General features: G+C 57.4%; 1 protein-coding gene across 1 annotated transcript in view; it reads right to left on the bottom strand.

Annotated features, from left to right (window-relative positions):
* Positions 1-1,878: 1,878 nt before the first annotated feature.
* TMEM63C (transmembrane protein 63C) overlaps positions 1,879-14,945 on the bottom strand; it is a 32,131-nt gene continuing 19,064 nt past the window's right edge. Inside the window, exons 5-24 of the mRNA XM_064460470.1 lie at positions 14,373-14,460; positions 12,158-12,195; positions 11,589-11,731; positions 11,231-11,282; positions 10,682-10,790; positions 10,184-10,257; positions 9,998-10,078; positions 9,747-9,867; positions 9,495-9,628; positions 9,146-9,268; positions 7,871-8,024; positions 7,249-7,355; positions 6,319-6,405; positions 5,729-5,794; positions 5,447-5,609; positions 5,125-5,230; positions 4,751-4,918; positions 4,338-4,453; positions 4,108-4,179; positions 1,879-4,026 (exon numbers count right to left, since the gene is read on the bottom strand). Of these exons, the coding sequence (XP_064316540.1) occupies positions 3,814-4,026; positions 4,108-4,179; positions 4,338-4,453; positions 4,751-4,918; positions 5,125-5,230; positions 5,447-5,609; positions 5,729-5,794; positions 6,319-6,405; positions 7,249-7,355; positions 7,871-8,024; positions 9,146-9,268; positions 9,495-9,628; positions 9,747-9,867; positions 9,998-10,078; positions 10,184-10,257; positions 10,682-10,790; positions 11,231-11,282; positions 11,589-11,731; positions 12,158-12,195; positions 14,373-14,460 (2,215 nt within the window). The 3' untranslated portion in view covers positions 1,879-3,813. The remainder of the gene's footprint in view (positions 4,027-4,107; positions 4,180-4,337; positions 4,454-4,750; positions 4,919-5,124; positions 5,231-5,446; positions 5,610-5,728; positions 5,795-6,318; positions 6,406-7,248; positions 7,356-7,870; positions 8,025-9,145; positions 9,269-9,494; positions 9,629-9,746; positions 9,868-9,997; positions 10,079-10,183; positions 10,258-10,681; positions 10,791-11,230; positions 11,283-11,588; positions 11,732-12,157; positions 12,196-14,372; positions 14,461-14,945) is intronic.

The raw sequence follows: 14,945 nt of genomic DNA, 5'->3' as shown, positions 1-14,945 counted from the left end.
ATAGCATCAGCTCACCTGCTGCTGGTCACCCACTGCTGGTTGCCTGCAGCAGCAGGGCACAGCCTCATAGTGAAGTCTCACCTGGCTCCATGCAGCATCCACCCTGCCAGCTGGACTGCAGAGCTTCCCCAGCAGCCCTGCCCTGGGGAGCAGCTGGTGGGGATGCAGGAGGTCCTGTCTCCTCTTTCCTGGGGCATGTTCTAGCTTTGACATGGTGGCTTTCCAGCCCTGGCAGAGCTGTGTACCTGGCACTGAAGAAGGATGGTCCCTAGAGTGGGTGAGCCAGCTCTGGGTCTGTAATAGCATCTCCTGAGGGCTGGAAGTCCCAGTCCTGCCACAGGGGAGCATGGTGAGCATCCTGGGAAAGCTGTGCTGCTCTGCCTTGGGCAACGTTTAGGATGGGGCTTGTTCTGCAGGGCAACAGGCTGCAAAGGGCAAGGAGAGCAGCAGTGAAGGGAACGCAAAGATATCCTCCACGTGATTCATTGCTAAAATAAATTGTCTAGCTCTTCCTGGCCTGGAGCACAGCTGCCAGCCTCAGGGCTGGCAGTGGCAACCCAACTCTAGTGCTGCAGGAGAGGGCCAGCATGGCACCCCCCAGCAGCACCCACATCTTGGATGCCCTGCACCAGTGTGGAGGTTTATCATAGCTCCCACAAACCTCCCCCCTTTGCCTTGGCTGCTGCCTGGCGGGGATGCTCCTGTCACTGCCTGCTGCTGGCCAGCGCAGCGGGAGACACCATGCAATTGCTTGGCCCCAGCTGTGAGGGACTTTTGTATGTGCAGGCTGTAATCAGGTGAGCGGGTTTCTGAGAGCTGGAGTGAAGGAGGCGCAGCATGATGGGGCTTACACAACCTCGTTAGGCTGTGATGAGCTTCCCCAGCACGAGGGCCAGGAGAGCGGCGAGCCGGGGGGCCCATTACAGCCCTAGCTCACAAGCAGAGCTCCCGCCTCAGCTCCCTGGCGCCAGCAAGGCTGTGCATTTAGCCCCATTTACCACTAATTACAAACCATTGGGGGGGTCCCTGTGGGGGTGTGTGATGAGGGGAGTGGGTTTTTTGATTTTTCCAGTTTTTTCACCCCTTTAAAGGAAAGCACTCCCCATGCCCTCTGCCCCATGCCGTACACCAGGCTGGCCAGGCAGGGCTCATCCAGGGGAGCTTTGGAGGGGTGGGCAGGAGGGAACTGCTGAAACCAGAGGCAAATCATACAAGTAGGAATTTGGGTATAAAGACTGTGTTTTCAGGGGGAGGAGGGGATCAAAAGAGCACTGTCTGCTCAAAATGTAGAGGAAGGGCTCCCAAAATGTTGTTTGCCCCCTTACCTAGGACTTGCTGGTGGGAACTTCAGCTTTGGGAACATCTGCCCCTCCACTGCCCCTGCTCCTTGCTGTAGTCCCAGAGGAGCTCCAGGCCGCCTTCCTGCTCCCTCCAGGCAGTGTGTGCCCCTTTGGTGGTGTCCTGAGCTAGCCCTGCCTGTGGGGTGAGTGCTGACAGAGGATGGGCAGGGGAGGCACATGCCCAGGGCTGCACCCCATCCCCAGTGTTGGGGTTGGTGCCAAGGGCTGTGCCAGCCTTTCTGAAGGGATATGGCGGGGTGCTCACCCTGCTCCTGCACCTTTGCTGCTCTGCCCACTCCCTGGGGTTTGCTTTTGTGGGGACCACGGTGGGTGGCAAAGTGCCTGGAGATGCAGAGGTGTCCAAGCAGTGTTCTCGCTACTGAAGCCTCTGCAAGACATCCCCAGAATGGGTCAAAAGCAGCCTGCAGTTGGGGAAAGGGGTTGGGGTACTTTCACAGGCTCCAGCAGTGAGGGTCTTCCCTTTCCTGGCACAAGGCAGGATGTGCCCGAGTGATGACGCCAGGCAGCAGCTGGGTGAAGTCATTTTATTCAAGGCACGATCATAGCAATAAATCACAAGAAGGTACAGACCTCTGGCACATTCCTACAGCGGGGCAGCCCGAGGTCCCAAGGATGCGGTGCCACTTGCAGGCACTTGCTTCCACCTAGAGAGAGGCCACCAGTATCCCCCCAGCTCTGGCCAGGGCTGCCCTCAGAGCAGGCAGTGAGGGCAGCACCTGAGCTGCAAGCAGCCCCAGGGGCACCTGGGCAGAAAGCCACAAGCCCCCCCAGGGTCTTTTTTGGGGTTGGGAGGGAGCAGTTGAGGTCAAGGCTCCCCCAAGGCAACCGCTCAGTGCCTTGTGTGCTGCAGCCATTGTCCCAGCATGCAGGCGCGTGCGTGGGATGGGGGCCACAGAGCTCCCAGCTGGCTGAGCTGAAACCCACCAGCCCCACAGGGATGTCCCAGGGCCCACTTGAGTCCAACAAAGACCCACAGCTCACTGCTGGTCTGCTGCCTTTTAACCACCCTTCCCCTCTCCCCAGAACTGTCACACCATGCCCTCCCCCCTCCCCGCAAGTGGCACCAGTAATGCTGAGCGGTGCCATCTCCAAGCATCTGTCTTTGCGCAGCAGAATTCCTCATGGCAGCAGCCCCGGTGCCGGCAGAGCTGCATTGTCATCCCTTCCCTCCCTGCACAGCCCTGGGATGGTGGCTAGAACTGCTCTGAAGCCAACAGGAAAATCAGGAGCAGGAAAATCAACCCCGAGGCCAAAGCAGGGCTGAGCGAGGAGGCAAAATGCCCAGGCAGGCTAGCCTGGTGGGAGAGGGGCTGAGTAGGGTGAGGATTTGCCCTTGTCCTTAGGGGCCTCCACAGCTCCTGCAGATGAGCTGGAAACCCCCAGCGATGCTGCCCAGGCAGGAGCTAGCACATTTACACTGACCACAGCAGGACTCACACTCAAGAGGTGGTGGAACTGCTGGGGGAGCATCCCATGGCTGTGGCTTGTGGGCAAGGGCAGGATGTGGTGGACCGGGACCTAGAGGCCAGGGTCCTGCCAGCCCCCGCCCATTTCTGTTGCAACAGGATAGAGCCATGTGGGGTCCCATGCCTGGCCAGTCCCAGGGAGACCATAAGCATGAGGAGGATGCTGCTGGGGGTGGGGGAGTATGATGACAAGGTGCTGCCCTCACTGCCATTAAATACACTTGTCCCTTGACCACACCTAGGACCCAAGGGCACAGGCATGATGCAGTGGCAGCGGAGGGATGGGGTGGGAGGATGGGGAAGACCTGGGCTTGCATTTTAATGCCTGCCTCTGCATAGGGTCACTGGTGCTCACGCATATGTGGGGGAGTCCCAGGCACTTGCCTCCTCCTCCTCCTCCACCAAAGCACACGCATCTCAGCAGGCCTTGCTTTAATGGGCAAAGTGTGGAGGTGGCAGCAGGGGTGGGCAAGTGTAGGCATGGCTGGCATCGGGGAGGCCGCAGCATGGCCACCATGGGCAATGGGTGGGCAGGGTGGAAAGCAAGGGTTAGGGGTGGCCATCCCCTGCCACTGAAGACCTTCGGGACAGTGTGGCAGGAAGCACATTCATCTGAGCTGTCTGGGCTACTTACCCCCTCACAGAGGGGCCAGGGCCTCCCTCCTGACCCCCAAAAGCATGGCCTCTCAGAGAGACCGTTTCCCCACACCGCTGCACTCCCTCTTCCATACAACGGGCTGGGCGAGGCAGGTGGGGGCAGGGAGGGTTTGGGGGGGGTGGGGCCTGAGCCAGTCCAGGCAGCAGGAGGGACTGGCAGAGCCTCCCGCCACGTCCCATGCAATGGGGTCTCCCCCTCACATCAGTCCTGTCATCCCCCCACCTTGTCAGCAAGGTGGCCCCCACCAGTGCTGGGAAGACTCCTTCCTGCCCCCCAGCACATCCTCCACTCTCGGCACGGCTGGCCCTTGCCCCGGTAGCAGGGATGCTCACTGGTAGCGGGCCTGGCTCTCCATCATGTGACCGCTCCTGTACTCGCCCTCCACTGTCTCCAGCTCTGTCTCGAAGCTCTGCAGCCCCCCATCCTCCCCATCCTCTGCTGGCTCCAAGTGGTTGCCCATGGTGCCATAGGACTGGTGAGCCGGGGAGGCTGCCGGCGTCAGACTCAGCTCAGGCTCCTGCAGGACGGTGGCCACAAAGAGCTGCCCCGGGGGGCAGTGGGGAGTCAGGGCCCAGGGGAGCAACAGGGGGTGGCCACAGCGGGGCTGGGGAGGGGTACTCACATTAGAGTTGGGGGTGGAGGAAACACTGCTCCGCTCCATGTCGTTGAAGGTGCTCTCAGACTGGTCGGACATCTGGGGAGAGGGAGGCCGGGAGGAAATAACAATTTTGTGGTCCTCCAGCCAAAGCTGGAGGGGCAGCCAGGCACCACCTCAGACTCCCCAAGGCAAATGTGCCCCAGAGAGGCAATGAGGGGACAGAGTGGCGTGAGGGAAGTGCTGCCTGTGCTCACCTGGTAGCTGGAGGGTTTCCGCGGCTGCAGCTTCTTCAAGCAGAGGCCAAAGAAGGAGAAGACAATGCAGGAGAGGAGGACCACAAAGGTGAAGAGGGTGACAGGTCGGGTGGGACCTAGGGCACAGAGACACTGGGGCAGCACATGATCCTTCAAGGACCTGCTGCATGTCCAGCTGAGCCCCAGGCTGGTGCCTGCTTTGGGTCTTACAAGCTCTCAACGCCCTTCCCAGAACACTAGCTGACACCTCCCACATCTGCCAGGGCTCCACCATACCTTTTATCTTTCCCCTTCCCATTCCCTTTCCCACCCTCCATGCCATGCCTAACTCAGGGGTGACACCAGTGGCTCATCCCCCCAAGCATCAGATGTGACCCTCAGCAATGGCAGGGTCAGCCCCAAGCTCTCCCTACCAAGGCGCAGGATGGAGAAGAAGAGCAGCCAGAACATGCAGAGGATGGGGGCCACCACAACCTGGCTGATGGCAGCAACGTGGAGGCGCTGGTTCAGCTTGGTGGGGATGTACACGTAGTAAATGTTGTACCGGTCAACCATGTGCTTAAGCAGCATGTAGAGCAACCCTAGTAGGAGGAGAGGGCCATTTGTGGGGAGGACAACAGGGCAGCCAGGTTGCAGGGCAGCAGGGCAGGCCCCGGGGGACGATGTCCAAGGGTGCCTCCCTGTACCATGTGGGAAGCTTGTGCTCCCACGCCACTGCTGGTGGCTGGAACAGGCTGCTCTTGGCATGGACGGGGCAGGGGGACCATGGGCATGGGATCATACTCACCGAAGGGGACGATGATGGGGCAGGTGATGCTGTAGGTCATGACGACAGAGAAGATGCAGCAGGTCCAGGCGTACTCCAGTCCAAACTGGAACTGGTAGGCTTGGCTCTGGGGCAAAACCAACAGTGTCATTACTGCCTCTGCAAAGGCTGCACTTGCCTTTGCACCCTGGCCCACATGATTGCCTCCCCCCATTAGCCCCTATGAGGCCTGAAGAAGGCCCCACAACCCTCCCCATAGGACTGGGACAGCCTGAGTTTCTAGCGAGTGTGTCCCTGCTGTGCCGGTAGTCATGTAGGCTCAGAGCTGACTGGAGCCACATACCCGCTTGACATGGAGCCGCTCAGGCTCAGACTTGGCAAAGCAGAGGCGGGCAGTGTAGACAAGGAGGCCTGGGATGCGCAGCAGCTCCATGGCTGTCCCAATCAGGCTGGAGGTGACCACATAGTTGACGAAGAAAGCGCCGTTGTCCGGGAGGAAAACACACCTGCCCCAGAGATGCAGAGTGTGAGAGGATGCTCAGGCAGGCGGCCAGAAGAGCTGCTGGGGAGCTGGCGTTGGGCGCTCCCCCACACCAGGGTGGTTCGGGATCTCCCTGCTACTCACTGGAACTTGATATTGGCCTCGTCCAGAAAGTGGGTGTCGAAGAGCCAGCGGAAAAAAAGGTCCAGGCTGGAGAGGGAACAAGAGGAGCAGCTCAGAAAGAGGGGGAGCCACAGAGCACCATGGGGGTCACTCAGCAGGCGTGTGCTTTCCCCTGCCTCAGGTGGGTAAGACCCTCTGGATCCTACACTCCCAGAGCAGCTCCTTATGCCACATGGCACCACCATGGGTGCTCGCCTCCCGGATGATCAGGATTGCCATAGATGGGGCTACGCAGATACCTGACCTGGTCCTTTCAGGGTCTGCTGAAGGGCTGACCCCAAGCAGGGCACCACCAGCACCCTCAGGTGCTGCCATGGCAGCCTGGAAAGCTACTCCGCTCCCCTCCTCCTCCGCAGGGAAGCTTTCAGTCCATGACCAACTGGGAGCAGCTCAGCCCAGCTAAAGAGTGAGTGTTTTCCTCCCAGAGACAGCTGTGTTTCGGCAGCAGTGGGCCCTTAGCCCTTTGGGGCTGGCTTGTGGCTGGTGAGGGGCCTGGGTCTGATCCTGGCTGCCTGGAAGCAGGGAGAGCGGTAAGGCAGTGTGGTCTGTACCTGCTCAGCCCCAGTGAGGGCAGGATGATGACCATGAACACCAGGAAGAAGAAGCACTTGTGCATGGTGAGCTGATTTTCACTTGACCTGTGGAGAGGGGAGACAAGTGAAGAATCTTGTCCTTTTCCGAGGCAGAGCAGCCAGTGGGATAGAGGCTGGGCTGGGTCTCACTCTTCACCAAGGAGCTACTCCCAGCCCCAGAAAACCATGTGCATTTTGATCTGTGCATCTACTGGGGCCTTGCAAAGCCTCTCCCAGGCTGGGGTAGTCACCATGAGGAATATGCTGTAGTGAAAGCTCTTGTCCTCTCAGCCTCTCAACCTCCTTCACCCCTGCCCTCTCCTACCATCCCTGCTGGTGTAGACACCCAAGAGGCAGCTGGGTGACTACAATGGGTTCAGAAGCCCCCATTTCCCCTGGGAGAAAGAAGGGAGGTAGTGACAAAGCTCTTGCAAGGACTCAGCAGACCAAGCACAGTGGTTGGGACCAGTGGAGGGTCAAGACAAAGAGACCACATCGTAGGAACTGGGCAGAGCTTACTCTGCTAGGAGGCTTTGAGCATCCTGAACCTGTACCTCCACCTTGGAGGGCTGGGAGCATGGCTGGGATGTGCTGCCCAAGTCAGTGCCATGGCCCTGCTGCTGCCAGTCCACCATCACACCATCCCTTTCACAAACTTCTTCAGACCCACCTTAAAACCAGCTCTACCTGCCTTTGTCAGCAGCCTCAAACAATCCAGGGCTATGGCAAGGAAATGGGTGCATTCGGGTATGGCCTTGGGACCCTTTCCATGGGAGGGCAACACCCATGGGCCTCTAGGGGGGGTCTGCTGCTCCACTGCCTGCCTCCCTGCAGGTCAGGTCCCACGAGCCCTCCTGAGGTTCCTCCCATCTACCACACCCTGGGGGAGTGTGGGTGTCAGTCCCGTACCTTGTCCAGTGCGACTCGAAGAATGCTGAGTAGTAGACGAGGAATGGCAGGAAGACGGAAAAGGCCCAGAGCAGCAGTGTGGGGAAGAACTGGGTGATGATGGGGTTCTGCAGGAGGATAGATGCCAGACACCCCCTCAGGAGCCTGCCAGAGCTCACTCATGCTGGAGGCAGCTCCCTAGACCTCCTGGTGCAGAATGGTGTGTGCAATGGGCAGGGGTGTTTATGTCGGGAAATAAGAGCTCCATGGGCACGCTCCGAGCCCCAGTGCCTGCCCAACAGCAGGCAATATGCAGGAAGATGTGCTGCTGGCAGCTCCTAACATCTCCCGGAGCTCTTCCCACCCCTCTCGTCTTGCATAGACACCAAGCTGCCCTCCCCCATGGACACCAGCACCAAAGCTTAGGTTTGCACAGGTGCCCCATGGCTCTGCCACTTGAAACACATCAAGAAGGGGATGGATAGCAAGCATGGGCATGACCACTTCTTGCCTCCCATCAACGCTCATCGCAGTGATGGCTTGTCTTTTTGGGACAGTGTAGAGCAGGTTCCCTCCCCCTGTCACAGACAAACCTGGAAATGGAGACCCTTTGGGAAAGCTGGCACAGGGCCCCAGGGACTACCTTGAGGCTCTCCACAGGCTGTGTGACGTTGAACATGTCCATGGTGTTGACGATGATGGCTGGCGTGGTGAGGAAGAAGAGAAGGACGAAGAGGCAGATATTAAGGAGGATGAATCTTACCCACCAAGATGTGCCACGGACTGATAAATTCTCCCTGTGAGAGGAAAGCATGACTCGGTGTCATGGTTTTAGCTGGGACAGAGTTAAATTTCTTCACTGTAGCTGTCATAGTGCTGTGTTTTGGACTTAGTATGAGAATAATATTGACAACACACTGATGTTTTAGTTGTTGCTAGGTAGTGCTTATACTAGTCAAGGACTTTTCCAGCCTCTCATACTCTGCTGGGTGCACAAGAAGCCAGGAGGGGAGGAGGCACAGCCAAGTTAGCTGATCCAAACTGACCGAAGGGATATTCCACATCATACGGCATCATGCCCAGTATATTAACTGGGGGGAGTTGGCTGGGAAAAGCAGCGATTGCAGCTCAGGGACCGGAGTCATCAGTCAGCAAGTGGTGAGCGGTTGCATCACCTACTGTTTGGGGTTTTTTCCTGTTTCACCTCTCTCTCTCTCTCTCTCTCTCTCGTTATTTTTGTTTTCATTATATTATTATTATTATATTTTCATTATTAAACTGTTCTTATCTCAACCCACGAGTTTTCTTACTTTGGCCCTTCTGATTCCCCACAGGGGTGGGGGGAGTGAGCGAGCGGCTGTGTGGCGTTTAGTTGTTAACTGGGGCTAAACCATGACACTCGGAAATGGTGAAAAGGAAAAGCCACATGTCCTGGGTCTCCTAGCCTGGGTCCCCAAAGCTCTGCCTCCCACCGCCCACACCAACCATCCTGGCAGCCCCTGCTCTGTGTTCAACCTCTTCCCTCTCCCTGTGCTGCTGTGCTGACACCTGCAGAGCCCCCAGCACCAGACTATGACTGCAGTGGGGTGGTCCATGCCACCAGGCTCTGGAGGCAGGCTGCAGAAATCAGAGCCTGGCAATCACCCCAAACCTTGCCTCGCCAAGCCCTGCCACTCACAGGGTCATCACCCCAGTCACCCTGATGACTTTTGCTATGGCCACAGGAGGGACTGTCAGCCCCTGACACCCTGAGAAGGCACTCTACAGGTATGGGCGCAGGTTCCCTACAGCTCTATGGGTTCCCTATGTCTATGTGTGTGGGTGCCCTATAAACTATGGGTATGGGCTCACTATAGCTATGGGTATGGGTTCCCCCCAGCTGCTTGCCCTCCCTCCATCTCCCACCATGGAGGTTCACCAGATAATATCTCCAGGTGCAGGGGCATAGCGAACTCCCCAGTGGTGTGACTTGACCACGGTGGTGACAGAGGACTGCTGGGGGTACTTGCGGCACCGGATGTGGCTGTAGTCCTTCAAAATCCTGCAGGAGGAGGGAACCAGGAGTCTGGTCTGGACTCAGGACTCAGGACCCCCCCACACACTTCCCATGAGGCCTAAACAAGGCGGCCATCTCCACAGGTGGCAGAGGCACAGTGGAGAGAGACCCAGCGCCTGGCTTTGGCCAGAGGAGCCACCAAGGTGCCCCAACGGCAGTGGCCACCAGGCCAGGGGACGTGCCTGGGCTGGCATGTCCAAGTGGCACTCACACAGCTGTCATCCGCTCATCCTGGAAGGTGACAAAGGCCATGTCGAGTCGCTTGAGCGCGATGCGGTTGCGCTCAGCATTGAACTCATCCGTGAGCTTCTCCTCCAGCTCCCCATAGTACTGCTCAGCATCCACCTGCAGGAGCAGCCAGGGCTCTGCTGTGCTTGTTGGGCTGCGGCACGGGCGAGCTGCCATGCTCTGCCCTGTCCACAGTGGGGATGCGCTGCCTGCAGCCCTGCCCACACCCACTTACCTGCTCAAAGCCACAGAAGCGGCAGCAGAAGATGCGGGCACAGGGGTGGGTTTTGATCATGATCTTCCCCTCTTTCTGTGCCTTGGTAGTGAAGTAAAGCCGTCCCTTCATTGCCTTGCGCCTGCCGAGAAGCCGAAAGGGACAAGAGTCATTCGGGTGCCACAGACAGACCTATAGACCTGGTCTCTCAACATGCTGGGCAGGAGCGGTACACCCACCCGCAGAGGCAACAGGGACCTGCACGCACTCACCTCTCTGCATCCAGCTTCATCAGCTTGCGCACATCAAAGCAGAACTGGACATTGGTGACGGTGCAGCTGGGATAAGCCTCACTGCAGGCACAGGGACATGGTGGCACCAGGAGCCGGGGGATGGGGACAGCCCCTGCCACCTGCCTGCCAGCTGCCTTGGCAAGGCTGCGGCACACTGCTACTCACTGGAAATGCTTGATGATAAGTGAAGTGTCTGTGATCTCCTTTGGGATGTTGGTAACCATCAGTGTCCAGGCGACCTGGGGGAGGAGAAGGGGAAAAGGGGGTGGGTGGGGTCTCTGGGCCATTTCACTGCCACCCTGCTTGCCCAGCCGCAAGGAAGGCAGAGGCGAGCCGGGGCACCGACTGCCACCCCAGAGGCTGGTCAGCACAGACCTCCTCAATGCCTGCTCCCAGATCCCAGGGCACAGCCAGAGGCTGCCACCTCCCAGACAGATAGACACAGCAGAGCTTCAGTCTCAAGAGACAAGGCAGGAGGAGAGAGAGGTTTGCCTCTGGGCTGCCAGGCTTCCTCCAGAAGCTGGAGCCTTATCTTTCCCTGCCTGCCCAGTCCCAGGCTGTTTCTAAAGCTCTCCCTACTTACTGGGACCATCCTTTCTGCAAAGCAAAAAGTTGTCCATTAGTGTGGAACAAGGCAGGGCTGGAGGAAGGGTGGTTGCTGACCTTCTCATTCTCTCTGTATTCAAGGTGGACGGAGTGGTGAGCCATGCAGAGGATGGTGAGGATGAAATAGATGAGGGCAAAGATACTGTGCAGCCACAGGAGATGGTCCCTGGAGGAGGGGAAGGGATCAGTGAGCACTGCAGCAGGCGCATGGCACTCAGACCAGCCTGGTGCTCAGCGCCTCACTCACAGCCACCCCAACCGCCCAGTGGGACCTCCCCAAGCCAACTGCCAGACCCCCACCCCAGGGACAAGAGGGGCAGCGTCCAGGGTGTTAGCCAAGATACTGCAGAAATGAGGCTGCCCAGAACCCTTGAGAGCACCTATGCCGGCAGTAGTTGGGCGCAGCAAGTAGTGCCAGCAGGCTGCCCACCGCGATGGTGCTCATGTGTCATGCAGTCAAGTCACAGGGGCTACCGTGAGCAGCATGCTGCTTATGTGGACACATCCATGTTCTGAGACCATGGCGAGCACTGTGCCTGGGCACTCCCAGCAGTGTCCACTGCAGCAGCAGCATCAGCAGCCCTGCCGGACATGGGAGCCACGTACTGTGTTGGGATGTTGGCGATGGTTGTCCTGCCAAAGTGGGTGGGATTGTGTCCTGCAGGGAAAGAGAAGTGGGAAGTTACAGGAACCCAGTGCAGTGTGTGTGTGTCCATGCTTGCAGGGTTAGTAGCTCTGGTCTTTGCTCCCTCCTTTTCTATCTCACAGGTCCCCGCCAAGCCCCCACCGCCCTGAAGCTCCCTGCCTCTTGTGTTCCTCTGTCCCACAGCTGATGGTGGGTTCCTGCTCACATGGGGGCTCCTGGTGGAGGGGTCCTTCTGTCCCCAGGGCAGGGTGTTCAGCCCGAGGATGGGGAAGCTTGTGCCATGCTCTTTAGCCATCCTGCAGCTGGGGAAACACCTACCCAGGAGGTCCCCCGAGAAGTTGACGGGCAGGATGACGGCCACAGAGAGCACACAGACCAGCATCAGCAGGACCAGGAGGTGCCGCTGGAAGGAGAGGTAGGTGGTGGCATCGATCCCACACTTGCTCTGAATCTCCTCGTCCCTGGAGGAGAGGCAGGTGGGGGTGAGTGCTGGTGGTGCCTCCCCACCACCTCCCACCGCGGGGACACTGGCTGCTCCAGCCTCACGTAGCGCACACCAACTCATGGCATCCTGCCTGTGGCATGTGGGATTTGGACACAGAGGGAATGAGGGATGCAAGTAGCCCTCAGGCTGCCATCCCACTACATGACCAGCTCCTACCAGAAGAGGTTGAAGCCCTTTCCTTTGGGACAGGAGCCAGGGGCCAGGCCAGGAGGAAACACAGAGGTGAGCCCTCTGCTTTCTCTCTCAGGGCAATGTTTTAGGATGGCTCTCCTCAGCCACAGGTCCCAGCAGCTCTGGGTGATGCATGACCACCTATAGGCACTGGCTCCCCAGGGGTGGGCAGTGGTGGGGCACGGCTGAAATGCCAAGGACACACACTTACTTCATCTGGTAGATAGAAATGAGCCAGGAGCAGAAACCCTGGAAGAGAAGAGAGTTGGCATGAGCCAGGGGTGACCAGCCCCCCTCCCCAGCAACGTGCCAGGACATGCACACACTGGGGATATGTGCAGAGACAGTGCCGTGCCTGGAGTGGGGTGCTGAGCAAACAGAGGCAGTGCCAGGGCGCTTGGCAATGCTCAGCCCAGCAGCTTGTCTGCAGCAGTTACCAAAGGCAGCTGCCTCGGGAGGAGCAGGGAGCACAGGGCATCTCTGTAACACAGGCTCCTGGCTTCCAGCAGCTCCCTCCTCTGCTCCTTCCCTGACAGTGCCCAACATGCAATGTGCTTTTTTGACCGCTACTGAGTAATGAACCAGCACTGCTGTAGAGCAATATATGACAATGCCAAGATCTTGTGTAATAGCTCACTCCCTGTCACTGCAAATCCAATATTAGAGTTTTTCTCCCCCTGTGCATTATTTTCCATTTTACCAATGCTGGAGTTCATGCAAGCTCAAGGTCCCTCTGCAGTCTTCCCTGTCATGGCTGTACCTAATAACACCTGGTCATCGGGCCCCTCCTTTTCACCTCCTTTCCAGAGGGTTTAAGCTGCCCTTGGATGGGTGGGATGCCAGACAGCCCCCTGTGGGATTCCCTTACCCTGCCCCATGACAGCTGGCAGCTTACTCCTCTCTATTCTCCAGCTTTACCCAAGCCAGGACCTTCCCTCCCACCCCACAGCTCAGCTTCATCTGATCAACCGCAGCAGGAGGCTTTGAAGGCGCAAGAATCCCTGCGTGCCTGATGGCTCTGTGGGGGCTGGACACCCCCTTAGCACAGCTAGGCTGACTCCCCTCCTATGCCCCGCTCCGGGGCTCTGCTCTGGGGAACCATGTCTGCGAGGTTGTCTGTGCAGACCCCAAGCTCCCTGAGCTGTAATTTCTTGGGTTTTCCAGAAACCTTCCTGAAAAAACAGCATTATCAGCTGATTCTCAGCTCTCTAGGATGCCCACAGGCAGGAGGGAGGTTGCATGCTGCAGTCCATAGCTTGGCTATTTGTCTTGGGGTGAGTGAGAAGTCCCACACCTGCTCCTGGGAATTTGTGACGGTAACAGGAATTTGTCAGGCTGCTTTTATTGCAACCTCATTCTCAACCCTGCTGTTGGAGGCATGTTCTGCTGCTTCCCTGCAAAGAAGGGCTCCCAGGCAGGAATTTTGTCGAGCTCCTCCTCACTGGATACAGTAAAAAAATTTTATTTAGCTCTCCTGCCACATTCTCGCCTTCTCCAGCAAGCATTTTCTATCTTCACCACCTGTTGGCCCTACAAACCCCTACAAACTGGCAGGTTTCCTGTTCCTGACATGAAGAAATATCCAGTACCTGCTTTTATGCTCTCTACAAATTTCTCCTCAAACTTCTCTTCCCCCACCTCTTAGCGTATTTTACATCTAACCTGGCAGAGTTTAGGTTTTCCTTATCTGGGAACAGCTTGACTTTTAAAAGAATGTCTTCTTACATCTAATAATCTCCCTTAATCTGCTCTTTAGCTGTACTGGCATTCCCTGTGGTCTTTTTTTTTGATAAGCAATATACAGTTGCCCAGAGCATCCAGTACTGAGCCTTTAAAGAGGCCTCCTACCACCTGTAAGGATTTTGCTTCCTTACCCTTCCTGCCTAGGTTTTTTTAAGAAGTTCTGTCATTTTTTCATAGTCACATCAGTGACTGATTTTTGAGCATTTGTTGCCAAAAAGAAAGAAAGAAACAGACAGAAAAACCATGTTGGTCTGTGCTCATTTCCAGCAAAACCTGTTTTGTGCCTGGCATGGTAGAGAGAAACAAAAGACGGCTTCAAATCCCCCGCAGCCCACCATGCCAGCAGCGGTGGAGGTGTGCAGAGCAAGGCTTTGGCCATGCATCCGTCCAGGTCCCTGCAGCTGGCAGGGATGGCCATGCAGCCGGGAGATGCTCCGCCTGGCAGCAGCAGCCTCTCCAAGCTGCTGTTCAAGGTAGATGCCTCGAACCAAGCCAGGACAAAGAAACCCTCCAGCTTTCCCAGGAATTCCCCCTTGCTAAAGGGTGTTAAGCAGGAAACCCTGCACTGGAGGATTTCATTTCTTCCACTTAACTTCTGACCTCCATTTCCCAGGAAGAGCAGGGCAGAATGGACCAGGACAAGGCCAGCCTGGGCTCCTGCTGCCATGGCTGGCAGAACTCACCACGTCCTTGTTGTCGATGTCCAGGGGGCTGCTCTCCGATGGGGACTTCTCCTTCTCACTCTGCTCTCCGTAGAAAAGTGACGTCAAACTTTGCAGTTAGGGGAGCAGTGGAGGGGTGACGCAGGAGAGAAGCAGCAGATGGGAGAGGATGAGCACCCTCAGAGAAGCTTCTCCTAGAAGAGCAGCCTGGGAAATGCCTCCCCCCTCCCCGTATCCTGCACTGGGGCTGGACCAGAAACTGCCGCTGTGCTCAGGGCAGGGGCTGCACTCGCTGCCTCTGCACTGAGTCCCCATGGCTTCTCTGTGGCCCTGGCCCACAGCAGGCTGGCTGGTGAAGAATTGGCCTTAGCTCCAGGATGAGAGCCTGCTGAACCAGATTTTTATATTCCACTGGTTTCAGCCCTCAAATGGCATTACAGTAAAAGGAATGTAATCAGTACTTGAATTTTAAGTCTTGATTGCCCTTTTGATCTCCCCAGTGAAGGGAAACATTGCCCGTCCATTGACAGACTCAGCTCCAGAACCTGAGCCCAGGAGGAGCTTGAAAGGGAAGAAGGCAGGACAGGGTCTTTT

The sequence above is a fragment of the Phalacrocorax carbo genome, chromosome 9, assembly GCF_963921805.1.
Source record: "Phalacrocorax carbo chromosome 9, bPhaCar2.1, whole genome shotgun sequence".
NCBI lineage: Eukaryota > Metazoa > Chordata > Aves > Suliformes > Phalacrocoracidae > Phalacrocorax > Phalacrocorax carbo.
The sequence above is the reverse complement of the archived record's forward strand: the minus strand, read 5'-3'. Positions and strand labels throughout refer to the sequence as shown.